This window comes from Gigantopelta aegis, chromosome 8 (genome assembly GCF_016097555.1).
Source record: "Gigantopelta aegis isolate Gae_Host chromosome 8, Gae_host_genome, whole genome shotgun sequence".
NCBI lineage: Eukaryota > Metazoa > Mollusca > Gastropoda > Neomphalida > Peltospiridae > Gigantopelta > Gigantopelta aegis.
Window position 1 is genome coordinate 26,296,243 of NC_054706.1, and position 14,778 is coordinate 26,311,020.

At 34.7% G+C, this 14,778-nt stretch overlaps 1 protein-coding gene across 1 annotated transcript in view; it reads right to left on the reverse strand.

Annotated features, from left to right (window-relative positions):
• Positions 1 to 961: 961 nt before the first annotated feature.
• The window catches only part of LOC121379583 (coiled-coil domain-containing protein 33-like), a gene marked incomplete at its 5' end in the record, with an annotated part of 42,015 nt that continues 28,198 nt past the window's right edge, over positions 962 to 14,778 (reverse strand). Inside the window, 6 exons of the mRNA XM_041508231.1 lie at positions 962 to 1,704; positions 7,035 to 7,154; positions 7,714 to 7,821; positions 9,150 to 9,226; positions 10,106 to 10,295; positions 12,234 to 12,322. Coding sequence (XP_041364165.1) covers positions 1,651 to 1,704; positions 7,035 to 7,154; positions 7,714 to 7,821; positions 9,150 to 9,226; positions 10,106 to 10,295; positions 12,234 to 12,322 — 638 coding nt within the window. The remainder of the gene's footprint in view (positions 1,705 to 7,034; positions 7,155 to 7,713; positions 7,822 to 9,149; positions 9,227 to 10,105; positions 10,296 to 12,233; positions 12,323 to 14,778) is intronic.

Below are 14,778 nucleotides of genomic sequence, written 5' to 3' on the forward strand. Positions count from 1 at the left end.
TAAGCAATTACAAACTTACATGTAATTGCAAACTGAGCTTATGATATTCTTATGGACTAAATAGTCAACCATTAAATAGTGTTTATGAATCAAATAAGCTGAATTTCCATTTTGGCAGAATTCAGTTTTTATGTATCAGTTCATAAACACTGGTAAATTAACCTGTTCTTATACCATTTGTTCCTCACATATTTAAGTAAATATATAATTAAATATGAACACAATAAATATCTATTATCTATTAACTGTATTAGTGTTGGTTTACAAAATGGTTGCTAGGATGTGTGGTGTGGGGGAAGGAAGCAGGAGATACATTGTAACTGAAATATTGGATCTAAGTAAAGTCAAATTATTTTAATATTATTCTGGAAGCATCCTATTAGAATATACTATTTTGTACAAAATAATGTGTAACTACTTTGATTAGCTGAGAACATGTTGTTGAGTATCTATCAGTGATAGGGATATGAATATTTATTATATACATAACAATGAAATATACAGATCTACAGAAACCATAAAAGTGATATCTGGTGAAAAGTCATATTTTCACTGTATTTTAGCTACAGTGAAAATATAGAAATCTTATTTACTTTTTTTGTAAAAGTTCCTGATTAAATTATCTCCCTTTGTCTCATTTTTGTGGGGGTTTTGGAGGATCGCTTTGTCAGGTATGTTTGTACACCAGTATTCAAATTTTGTTTTAAAAGTCTATGGTCAAGTACATTTTCTGGAAAAGTTCCATCCGAAGAAATATATCATGGCATTACATGTTTTTGATAGGATAAGCGAAAGATATTAACAAAAAGCGAAAGATATTGTCAAAAATTAGGAAAGATGTATATAATAAATAGACCATTTCATGTTTTTTTCAAATATGATTTTTATGTCAACTCGTGATGTGTGAAAACCATATTTTCACTCACTGCTTCGCAATTCGTGAAAATATGGTTTTCACACATCACTCGTTGACATAAAAATCGTATTCGAAAAAACCCAATGAAATAGCCTCCATATATGTTATATCATTAACATTTACAACATGACTATCATGAAAAAGTCTGTCTTTGCCATTTTTAACGTTGAATCATGGGCATGGCTGAAGTAAGCTTCAACTTTATGAAACTATCGTTTGTACCAAATATTGTACCACATATGAACTGTGCTAACCACATTCACACACACATGCATGAATGCATGCACGCACTCACACACGTACAAGAAAGGATATATGTTGACCAATATATTTGTTGAAACAGTGTACATGTATACTATGCTAGCACTGGACAATTGTAAACTACAGTCCAACCCCATATCACCAACCTACCACCCACAAAACATTAGGCTCCCACAGACTCACTTACTGCCCAGAAAATGTTCAAGCACTAACTGACTGTTTTTAAATATACCTGTGTACATGAGAGTATTTTTGTACTCACCTCCATCCCAACTCCCCAATTATTTTGGAAAATAATAATACAATGCCCCTAGAATTGAAATTAAAATAAATACATAAGGGTTTCTAGCATTTTCTACTATATGCAAACTAGGTCTTAATTTTTACCTATATCTTTAGACGAATGACAGATTATAGCACAGAGACTTTTAAAACAAACATGTTTTTCATGTACAGAATTCCTAGCTAACATTCTAACATCTAAGAAGAAGTGGATCGAGTCTAGCTCTGTGACATCGCAGTTCATCCTGTAATACAAAAACAAATTTAATAAAAATAATAATAATAAGTAAATACAGTAAGTCTCCTTGAGGTTCCTACTGCATTCCAACTGATTGATGATTGCCGATGTTTTTACCTGCAGCTCTAGATGAAGCATGAATAGCACTGATTTCTACAACTGTGGCACTGATCTACTACTCTACATTCTATCACTTAAGAAGCGGATCCAGTCTAGTTCTGTTATATCGCAGTTCATCCTGCAACAAAAAACAACACAGACTTCAGCAATGGAAGGAAAAAAATGTTACATGACACCCCAGCACATTGTTCAGTGATTATTAGGCTCTAATTTAAGAAAGGTTAGTTATCCTTTAGTCATATGTAGCTTTCCTAAACCATTGTCCTATAACTATGGGAAAGTTCATATAAAAGATCCCTTGCTGCTTTGTTGATAACAATAGCCTATGTGGCTGTAGTGTTTCCTCTCTTTCTCTGTACTGACCAAATGTTGAAATAGTCACATGTCAAGACACCAAATAGCCACATGTCAGACACCAAATAGGCACATGTTAGATACCCAACAGCCACATGTTAGACAACCAAACAGCCACATGTTAGACATCAAGTACCCACATGTTAGACACCAAATAGTTTTGTTATACACCAAATAGTCACATGTTAGATACCAAATAGTCACATGTTAGACAACCAATTAGCCACATGTTAGACACCAAATAGGCACATGTTAGACAACCAAATAGCCACATGTTAGACATCAAATAGCCACATGTCAGACACCAAATAGTCACATGTCAGACACAAAATAGCAACATGTCAGACACCAAATAGCCACATGTCAGACACCACATAGTCACATGTCCGACACAAAATAGCACATGTTAGACACCAAATAGGCACATGTTAGATACCAAATAGCCACATGTTAGACAACCAAATAGCCACATGTTAGACACCAAGTACCCACATGTTAGACACCAAAATGTTTTGTTATACACCAAATAGTCACATGTTAGATACCAAATAGTCACATGTTAGACAACCAATTAGCTACATGTTAGACACAAAATAGGCACATGTTAAAAACCAAATAACCACGTGTTAGAAACCAAATAGCCACATATTAGACACTAAATAGCCATAGTTAAAAATATGCTGAGGTGTCATTAACCAAATAGCCACATTTAGACACCAAATAGCCACACTTAAATGCCAAATAGCCACATTTAGACACCAAATAGCCACATGTTAGAAACCAAATAGTCACATATTAGACACCAAATATCCACATATTAGACACCAAATAGCCATGTCAGACACCAAATAGCCACATGTTTGACATCAAATAGCCACATGTTAGACACCAAATAGTCATATTAGACACCAAATAGCCACATATTAAACACCAATTAGCCATGTTAGACACCAAATATCCACATGTCAGACACCAAATAGCCACATTAGACACCAAATAGCCATGTTAGATGCCAAATAGCCACATGTTAGACACCAAATAGCCATGTTAGACACCAAATAGCCACATTTTAGACACCAAATAGCCACATGTTAGACACCAAATAGCCACATGTTAGACACCAAATAGCCACATGTTAGACACCAAATAGCCACATACCAGACACCAAATAGCCATGTTAGACACCAAATAGCCACATGTTAGACACCAAATAGCCACATACCAAGACACCAAATAGCCACGTTAGACATCAAATAGCCAAATGTTAGACATCAAATAGCCAAATGTTAGACATCAAATAGCCATGTTAGACATCAACTAGTCAAATTTGTGACACCAAACAGCCATGTTAGATGCCAAATAGCCACATGTTAGACACCAAATAGCCACATGTTAGACACCAAATAGCCACATGTTAGACACCAAATAGCCATGTTAGACACCAAATAGCCATGTTAGACACCAAATAGCCACATGTTAGACACCAAATAGCCAAATGTTAGACACCAAATAGCCATGTTAGACATCAACTAGTCATGTTAGACACCAAATAGCCATGTTAGACATCAAATAGCCACATGTTAGACACCAAATAGCCACATGTTAGACACCAAATAGCCACATATTAGACACCAAATAGCCATGTTAGACACCAAATAGCCACATGTTAGACACCAAATAGCCACATGTTAGACACCAAATAGCCACATGTTAGACACCAAATAGCCACATAGCACCAATTAGCCATGTTAGACACCAAATAGCCACATGTTAGACACCAAATAGCCACATTAGACACCAAATAGCCATGTTAGATGCCAAATAGCACCAAATAGCCATGTTAGACACCAAATAGCCACATGTTAGACACCAAATAGCCACATGTTAGACACCAAATAGCCACATGTTAGACACCAAATAGCCACATACCAAGACACCAAATAGCCACGTTAGACATCAAATAGCCAAATGTTAGACATCAAATAGCCAAATGTTAGACATCAAATAGCCATGTTAGACATCAACTAGTCAAATTTGTGACACCAAACAGCCATGTTAGATGCCAAATAGCCACATGTTAGACACCAAATAGCCACATGTTAGACACCAAATAGCCACATGTTAGACACCAAATAGCCATGTTAGACACCAAATAGCCACATGTTAGACACCAAATAGCCATGTTAGACACCAAATAGCCACATGTTAGACACCAAATAGCCACATACCAAGACACCAAATAGCCATGTTAGACATCAAATAGCCAAATGTTAGACATCAAATAGCCAAATGTTAGACATCAAATAGCCATGTTAGACATCAACTAGTCAAATTTGTGACACCAAACAGCCATGTTAGATGCCAAATAGCCACATGTTAGACACCAAATAGCCACATGTTAGACACCAAATAGCCACATGTTAGACACCAAATAGCCATGTTAGACACCAAATAGCCACATGTTAGACACCAAATAGCCATGTTAGACACCAAATAGCCATATTTTAGTCACCAAATAGCCATGTTAGACACCAAATAGCCATGTTAGACACCAAATAGCCATGTTAGACACCAAATAGCTGTAGTTCAATATGTGCTGAAGTACCGTTAAACAAATACTACTTCCTAACAACTGAGTATATTCAGTAATACAGTTGGTTGGCCATTCACTCATGTCTTATAATTATTGTCCGTGTTTGAGACTTAAACACACCTATAATAAATTCTTAAGATCACCTTTAATACATTTTGCTGTAATTGTCTAATATGAATTGATATGACATTTACAGTTCAAGTTTGTTTTGTTTAACACCACTGATCAGTCTTATACAAAGTCTTCTGAGGATAACTTGCTACATCTTTCCACTTGTAGTAAGGAATCTTTCCACTTGTAGTAAGGAATCTTTTGTCTGCACTTTTTTTTACAGAAAGGAACGCACATACCACAGCCTTTCAATTAACAGTCATTCAGCATCAGTTGGTGCTGGGGTGTTGTTAAACATTCATTCATTCATTCATTCATTCATTCATTCAGCATCAGTTGGGATAGAAGGGAAAAACCAAATGGCCTGCAGAGATATGACACTGAGTCTTCAAAGTGATAAACCCACTGCCCCCCACCCTGATTAGCAGCAAGAAGTCCTATATACGAGCTTTCCCATATCTAGCTGAAACAATAAATAATCTAAGGATTCTCTGAGTAAGATTGATTAGGTGAGCGCTCTAGCACTGAACTACATCTTACTCCTACAGAATTAGATAATACACAGCATGATGATATAATAATGATAGTCTTTATATATTCAATTAAGGTTCAAGCACACTGTTCTGGACATTAACTACATCCAGCTCCTATACAGTTAGATAATACACAACATGATGATATAATAATGATAGTCTTTATATATCCAATTAAGGTTCAAGCACACTGTTCTGGACATTAACTACATCCAGCTCCTATACAGTTAGATAATACACAACATGATGAGAGTGATAATTTATGTTAGTCTTTATATCCAATTAAGGTTCAAGCATGCTGTTCTGGACATTAAACTACATCTTATCCCTACAGTTAGATGATACACAACATGATGATAATAATAATTTATGTTAGTCTTTATATCCAATTACGGTTCAAGCACACTGTTCTGGACATTAAACTACATCCTGCTTCTACATAACAATAAAGCAAGTTAGATAATACACAGTAAAGCAAGTTAAATAATATACAATTAAGCAAATTACATATGCACTTAAAGTACATACATTTCGATACTTATGTTTTAAAAATGTGTCATGTTCTTTGTATTATTCATATATAGAGAAATAAAGATTGTATTGTAAAAACAAAACCATGATGATAATGATAAATAAGGATTGTGTGTTATTTCTTTTGGGTGTGAACAAACAATTTACATCCAGTAGCCGATGATTAATAAATCAATGTCCTCTAGTGGTGTTGTTAAACAAACAAACTGAACCAAAACAAATTCATCTGTAATCTGTGTGAATTGGCTAAGCCGGCCATTCACACATCATGTAAGTTTGTAGATGATTTTTTTTGTTCATACCCAGATGAACGAAAACGAAATAACAGATAATATTTGTAATTAAATCTGAATCATACTTGCTAATGATAACACTAAAAGTTCTTATTTTATTTCAAATTATTTTTTGGTTCTTAAATGATAACTCTTGGTGAGACAAAGTACCACTATAAAGTGACGTCATCAGATAATTATGACGTTATCTGACAATGCTATTTTTACATTCATCGAGAAATGAACAAACTCCTGTTGCTACAGCTGGACCAATGGCATGGCATTATAGTGTGATGCATGTAACAGAAATTTAATTATTCAGATTTGGTTACATCCAAAGTCATGGTTTTGAAAATAGAAAAAGAAAAAAAAGTTTTTTATTGATTGATTCAAATTATATAACTTAGCACCACTCCTATTACCTAAATGTCATCCAAGAAAAAAACTATATTTCTTACACACCCACTGACAAGAACCTCATTCATTATTTATTTTATTAAACTGGGTTTTTGAGGATATGTAAGAAATAAAATATAACACTCGGGTCTGTTAGATACTGCAGTTATTGTACAGCGCCTTGTTTAAAAATGTATTTAACTTGCTTTTGTTTGCTAGATGAGGTTTGAAACAACTCAGTGCAAAATAATGGTATCTAACAGCCATTTATGTAGTTTCTTAATTTAATAAAAAAAATATTAAGAAAGAAAATAGTGGACCACTCTCATTTTAACAAAGAATGGATATAACCAGTTTTGGTTGTCTGCTCTTGTAATACATTCTTCAAAGTAGTGGGTAAAAATTAATTTCAAAATTAATTTCTCACCATTATTGGGAAATCGTGGAGAACCATGCCAGCTGACCGACCCAGTCCATGCTCCGCCTCATTCACTTTGATTGACAGGTCAGCACGTTCTTTACCCCAGGTACGGGCATTTTCCATCAACTATAACAGTTAGAAAATAAATGCATATGAAAGTATAGAAACAAGAATTCTGTGGCATTAAGTTCATGATCTACTTATTTAAAAACAAATTATATATAAATTTGTGGGGGGTTTTCAAATTAAATTTAGAAAAAAAAGAGTAAAATTTTAATTTAATAATAATTTTTAAAATGTTCTAACATGTATGCAGTGAGATGAACATATACAGATGCAGCTATAAACCATGTGCACTGTAATAACTTTTGTTGCTGCTCATTCTTGTTAATAATTTTAAGCTTTGTAAATGTGGCTCATTTTGTTGTTGTTGTTTTTTGAAGTGGGATGAAGGAATATATGGGATGTACAGAAATGAAAAAAAAGGTTGTAAAGTTGGCAAAAAAAGTGTGTTATTATAATAGTATTCTGCTTTACAACTAATAATCAAGTGTTTTTAAACAAGTAGTTTTCATAATAATTTTTCTGATTCTTAAAGTAAATGGTACATGTTAAGAGCTTGGTACATTTAAGTGCATAACAATAATCATATATGCATGATATATTCCTAACAACCATCACCAACCTGTTTTTCTAATGACATGATTCGACCCTCAGCTCTTTCGAGAGCCTGGTACAGTTCAAGTTTCTCCAGATCCTCTCCACCCCCCCGACCTGATCTTTTCAGCTGGTCCTGGAAAATAACCACTCAATTCATAACAATTTATATCAAAGGTGGGAAAATACAGTACAAATTGTTTTGAATTTCAACTGAAGAGTGTTTTTACAAAATTAATTTTAAGCCCAAAACTGGGAAAACTGAAGATAACTACATAAATTGCTTATCTGATATGTTGTGCACAACAGGTATTCCAAAATGGAAGGAAGGAAAACTCTGTTAACGTGCCCATATCCACTGTCATTTCAGGCATGTCCATCCTAGACACAAGTTTTCATTTGTGCTAGGTGTCCTGTCCAGGAGTCCCCAAATCTTTGAAATCCTAGTATATGACTGATATCAACCAGTAAATAGTGATTTACTGCTGGACAATCAAGCTAATGATTGTGGTTCAAATCCTGGTCAAAGCTGGCTCACACTTTCATTCATCTTTCTCATCTATCAACCTTGCTTAGCATTATAAATTATTTCTCAAGTTTTTTAAGTCTAGCCATTTTTCAAGAGTTTAGACATTTCTCTTGCACTTTATACTTGCGTAAACTAAGTCCTACTTATTCACACAAACATGTGAAATCAAATTTCTTTTAAAAAAATGAAACCATTTACATTATTTTTTTTCCAAATGACCCAATTCCAGGAAAGTCTCAGTAAACCTCAGACAAGCAGGTAGAAAACCCTGGTTATATATAATTTTTAAGTTAGTATTTTATCTTCCAGTAAACAATTGGTTATTTAAAACTCTCCTTTATGCTTATTTTGTGAAAAAGAACCATGTTCTGTGATACATTTATTTTGGAAATGTATCAAAATCAACACCCTTTTGATCCACTTACAAGAATGAATTAATAAGAAAACAAACAGGACAATTAACTTGACAAAAGTAAATATTATTTTGGGATTTAAGACAAATAATAAATGATCCGATTAATGTTATTATAATAATAATTAAATCACTAATATTTAAAAGTCATTTAAAGTCATATGTACCCAGTTTAGAATGGATTCAAACAGAGTTGACACAATACAACAATATTACAAATGTCTTATTGCCTATATATACTAGATGTGAATGTGATAAAAAAAAATTGGTCTGTTTGTCATGGCTTATTTAGAATATAACAAAAGTACAGTATAGAGGTAGTTATGTCTACTTAGTACGATAGAAAATGATATAATGTGAATGTATATTGTACTGTTGTGACCAAAAAAAATATATAGTGGAAAAAAGAAGAAGAAAAAAGTCTGGGTTTTCTTTTAATAATGTAAAGACAAACAAGTGTTCTTTTCTTTGAAATTAAATTTCCCATACAAGAAGCTTTGTGTTAAATTATTATCATTATTACGTTCAGATCTTCAATTGTTGATCTCAATCTTCTGTTTTCTTCCATCAATGCATCTTTTATTTCTTGTCCAACATTATCTGTAAGGATATTTAAAAATTCATACAAATATATTCCAAAAAGCATTAATATATGCAATTTCCATAGACAGGACAATACAAACCATAAATTTTGATGTATGAGAGCTATACATCTTCCCACCCCCAATACACCGAGCTACAACATACCATTCTTAGGCTGCTGTCCTCGCAGCTTGTACACAAGTTTCTCTCACAGCTCTACTACTGAACTACACACCAAACACCAAACTACAACATACCATTCTTAGGCTGCTGTCCTCGCAGCTTGTACACAAGTTTCTCTCACAGCTCTACTACTGAACTACACACCAAACTACGAGCTACAACATACCATTCTTAGGCTGCTGTCCTCGCAGCTTGTACACAAGTTTCTCTCACAGCTCTACTACTGAACTACACACCAAACTACTAGCTACAACATACCATTCTTAGGCTGCTGTCCTCGCAGCTTGTACACAAGTCTCTCACAGCTCTACTACTGAACTACACACCAAACTACGAGCTACAACATACCATTCTTAGGCTGCTGTCCTCGCAGCTTGTACACAAGTTTCTCTCACAGCTCTACTACTGAACTACACACCAAACTACGAGCTATACATACCATTCTTAGGCTGCTGTCCTCGCAGCTTGTACACAAGTTTCTCTCACAGCTCTACTACTGAACTACACACCAAACTACGAGCTACAACATACCATTCTTAGGCTGCTGTCCTCGCAGCTTGTACACAAGTTTCTCTCACAGCTCTACTACTGAACTACACACCAAACTACGAGCTACACATACCATTCTTAGGCTGCTGTCCTCGCAGCTTGTACACAAGTTTCTCTCACAGCTCTACTACTGAACTACACACCAAACTACGAGCTACAACATACCATTCTTAGGCTGCTGTCCTCGCAGCTTGTACACAAGTTTCTCGAGCCTTTCAATGACGCGCTCCTGTTTGCGACACGCCTCCTCCAGCTTGGCCAGTTTCCGCGCCTTCTCCTGCAGCCGCAGCAGCAGTTCCTGTTGTGAGGCATGCGCACGATTCATCTTCAGGTATTCCTTTTCTTTATCATTTTTCTAAAAATACAATAACATACATTATAATCCACATCGTTCAACATAGCCGAGTTAATAAAAACACCCATGTAATAACAAGTGTAATGACATAATTTTGGGAAGCGATGTCATAATGTGACTTTGCTTTCCCAGTTCTAGCTCTGACTGTGCATGTGAAATATGACATCATTTCGTCTCCTTGTAGTTGTGGCTGAAACATTTTGAGACGACCCTTGTTATTCTTAACACAACAGCAATAATAATATGGATAATAAAGAAATTATTACACTCGCGTGTGTGTCGTACTGATTTTACAAAATTTGTGTCAAGATTTATATATTACCATTGCTCATGATTAGGGAATACAAAAATCCTGACACCCATTTTGTAAAATCAGTACAACACACAAGCTCATATAATAATCTCTATACATACATTCTATAACTTTGAAAACAAAACTATTTATAAATTTATTTAAAAAAAAGATTATCTCTGAATCAATGGTCATTATGGCAAAGAGGTTAGGAGAGACTCTAACACACATAAAGAGGTTAGGAGATACTGGATTCTTATTTCCAATTAAGACTTTAACACACAAAAAGAGGTTAGGAGATACTGGATTCATATTTCCAGCCAAGACTTTAACACACAAAAAGAGGTTAGGAGATACTGGATTCTTATTTCCAATTAAGACTTTAACACACAAAAAGAGGTTAGGAGATACTGGATTCATATTTCCAGCCAAGACTCTTAACACAGAAAAAGAAATTATCATGCAAATGTATAAAATCAAAACCTTTAAAATAAATATAACACTCTTGTAGTTTTTCCTAAAAATTAGGCAGTCTTGAGAAAACTCTTGCTAAACCTTCAGAAATTAGGTAGAGGATTCTTGACATTTTAGATATTTATGCTGAACTTTCTGAACTAAACCGAGCATAAATCTTCTGGTATTTAACATTACTTTACTTTATTTGTATGTGTCTGAAATGAACTAAACATTGATTCATTTATTTAAGAATTGACCACAATTATTTTTGGTTCATGCAAGTATGAACCGAAAAAATGATGTGCACACTGTATGACTGCGTAGTGATGATACAAAAGTGTGCACATCATTTTTTCGGTTCATACTTACATGAACCAAAAATAATTGCGGTCAAATCTTATACTTAAATTTATATGCATACTTTAACAATACATAATTGAATTTATTTTGTTTAGCTTTAAATACGCCTGTAGTATTGTTTGTGTAAATTTCAATGATGCTTATGTCGCGTAAGAATGCAAACATTCATTCACTATTATTTGAATCAGGTAATTTTTTTTATTTGTAAATGACGTCATTTGGTAAATGACGTAATTTTGATAAGCGACACCTTTTCATCTAGCTGCTGTGTATTTTACGGATCATTTCGTTATATTGGAATGAATTGTCCTATTCGTGTTTAGTTTATATTTTATGAAAGTGAATGAAGGGAACGTGTCTTAACATTTATGCTGTCGGTGGAACCTTTAATTTTCACTTACAACGCTTACAAGTAAGTTACAGGCGTGAAGTTTCCTACATGATTTCTTTGGCCACTGACTGAGTCTCATGTCATGTTTAGCGAAGAGGTTGGTTTTTTGGGGGGTTTTTAATCAATGCGTATAGATCTACATGTCTACTCTGCTGTAGCATTTTTCATCAATTTATCGTATACATTTTTAAAATAGTTTTTGTAGCTTTCACATGTATTTTCTTCAAAATATCTAAATATGGTTGCCTGAATAATCTGGCTTGTTGCACAAAAGTAGTGCGAGTCAGTGGGGGGGGGGGGGGGGGGTAGTAGGCGTGGCTTAATTTTTTCAGTTCATCGAGATATGAACAAAAAAATAAGCACCTCTGGACCAGTCAGATTGCTGTAAAGTTTATAGATGCAAAGAAAATTTAATTATTACACATTTAACAAAACTGACCTTGATTAGTTCATTTTGTAGTTTCTGGACTTTGTCTTTGTATGCCTTGAGGTCAGAAATCTGGTGAGTTAGTTTCTGTTTGAGAGTAGCTGCAAAACAAAAAAAATCAATGTTAGAGATAAGATAGTCTTTTTGTTTGTTTGTTTTAAAAAAACGCCACAAACATTTAACACAGAGACAAAGACATGTTTTGTTTGTGAACATTACAAACATGGCTGATGATGAGATGAATGGTGAAGCTGCAGTATTTCCATTTCAGTATGAGTCTACTTGACAGGGCCGTGCTCTATGCTTGAGCCCGCAGTACACGGACTCTGCATGTGGGGGACATACACTCGGGAACAACACACATAAATTCGCACCCGTGAAGTGGGTGAAATTCTGTGTGTATGTGGTCTCACCCATTGAGCCTAGCGGTGCACTCACTCTAGGTTTGAGACCATACTGGCATATAAAATCCCCCACTGAATTACTCTCTTTGCTAATGATCTAGGAAATCCAGATCTGGATGGGGTTCTTTTTAACATTCTTGTATTCATCAGGGTCAACTTAATTCAATACTCCAAAGTAAACTAACATGCATTAAATAAAGTTTGATGTGTTTAATGACACCACTAGAGGACATTGATTAATTAATCATCAGCTATTGGATGTCACACATTTGGTTTGACATTTGACTCGTAGTCATCAGAGGAAATCCATTACATTTCCTACTGCAGTTAGGGATCTTTTATATGCACTTTCCCACAGAGAGAAAAGCACGAACCACAGCCCTTGACCAGTTGTGGTGCACTGTTTGGAACAAGAAAAAACCAGTCAGTTGAATGGATCCACCGAGGTGGTTCGATCCTGCGATGCAAGCACCTCAAGCGAGCACTCAACCAACTGAGCTAAATCCCGCCCCATGCATTATAAAGCAACTGTCTTCCAGAAACACCCAGCACTTGTAAACTAAAAAGAACACTCTTTCATATTACTTTCTGTCACCATACGTTACCATAGTTACCATATTCGAAAGCCAGCTCTTGTATGTCAAGTTCATCGTACTCAGATGAGTCTGTGACGAGTTGTATGGCATTGTTGTAGCGGTGTAAGTCAAAGCAAAGGTAGAGTATGAATCAAGAGCAAAAGAAAGAAAAGGAAGTAAGCGATAGTCACGTGGTACTCACTAATACAAAATTGTTACCAAATGATTGTCTATTGGGATGGTATAACCAATTCATGGCCAAATGGGGGGGGGGGGGGGGGTCGGTGGGTGTACTAGGTCAAGAGGTCAGGTTAAGAATTCATGAGAAAATAATTAAGGGATAACTATGTTGTATTTGACCATTTGTGGATGATAATGCAGGGTTTACTGTTGTAAATTGAGTTTTACCAGCGACACAAAGTAGAGACGGTAAAATGGACGTCTGTGACTGTAAAACCAGCATTAACGTCCACAAATGGTCAAATACAACATAGTTATCCTCACTCTAATTCAATAAATGTTTGGGTTTTTTAATTTGTTTAAATATTAATTTTTTATGGAATGGCTAATAAAAACCTGATCACTACAATTGTGTTTCAAGTCATCCGCCTTATAAAATAATTATAGCGCAAACAAATTAAAATATATGTTTTTACATGTAATACAACTGTTGCTCCTAATTTTGTTTTGGTATTTTATTGTGTTATTAATGACAATACCAACCATTATTACCAATTTTATTTATTCCGAATACTCATTACCGGTACTACAACTGATGCTAGATAGCGAAGATTCATAATTCGACGTATAGTTGTCATTACATACTTATGCATTCCTGTCAGTGTCACACACAACATTACACACACATTTATAAACAGCATTTATGTCATAAAATTTAAAGGAACATGCATTTTGCTTCAGAAAAAATTCAATGGTGAAATTTTAAAAGGATATATGATCAACTAAACATTGAGAAGTAGTGTATGAATAAGCAAATAGCCTCTTGGGGAATCCCCAAAATTTTGGACATGTTAACTGCTGGTTTTACTGTCATAAATAGATTTGATTAGCCAATTAAATTTCACGCTATATGCATCTAGTGAATTCGAATTGAAGTTTTCTTCATTATACAACCAATATAATTATTTATTATCCACATGGTTCATCATAACAGAGTTAATAAAAATCATACGAAGCACACGTGTAATAACAAGTGTAATGATGTAATTTTAGTGTGAGTCCTATCAGACTTTGTATGTGAAATATGCCGTCATTTCGTCGTCTCCTAGTTCTGGTTGCAACATTTTGAGATGCCCTTTGTTAGTCATAAAAAATATATAACAATAATCATATGGATAATAATGGAATTATTACTCTTGCCTGTCTGTCGTACTGATTTTATGAAACTCGTGTGAGGATTGATGTATTTTACCCTCTCTCTTCGAAAAATCAGTATGACACACAAGCTTGTATAATAATCTCTATTACTGTGTAGACGTGTTAAACTTGTTGTTCCCGGGGAATACAAAAATCCTGATACTTGTTTCATAAAATCAGTATGACACACAAGCTAGCTCA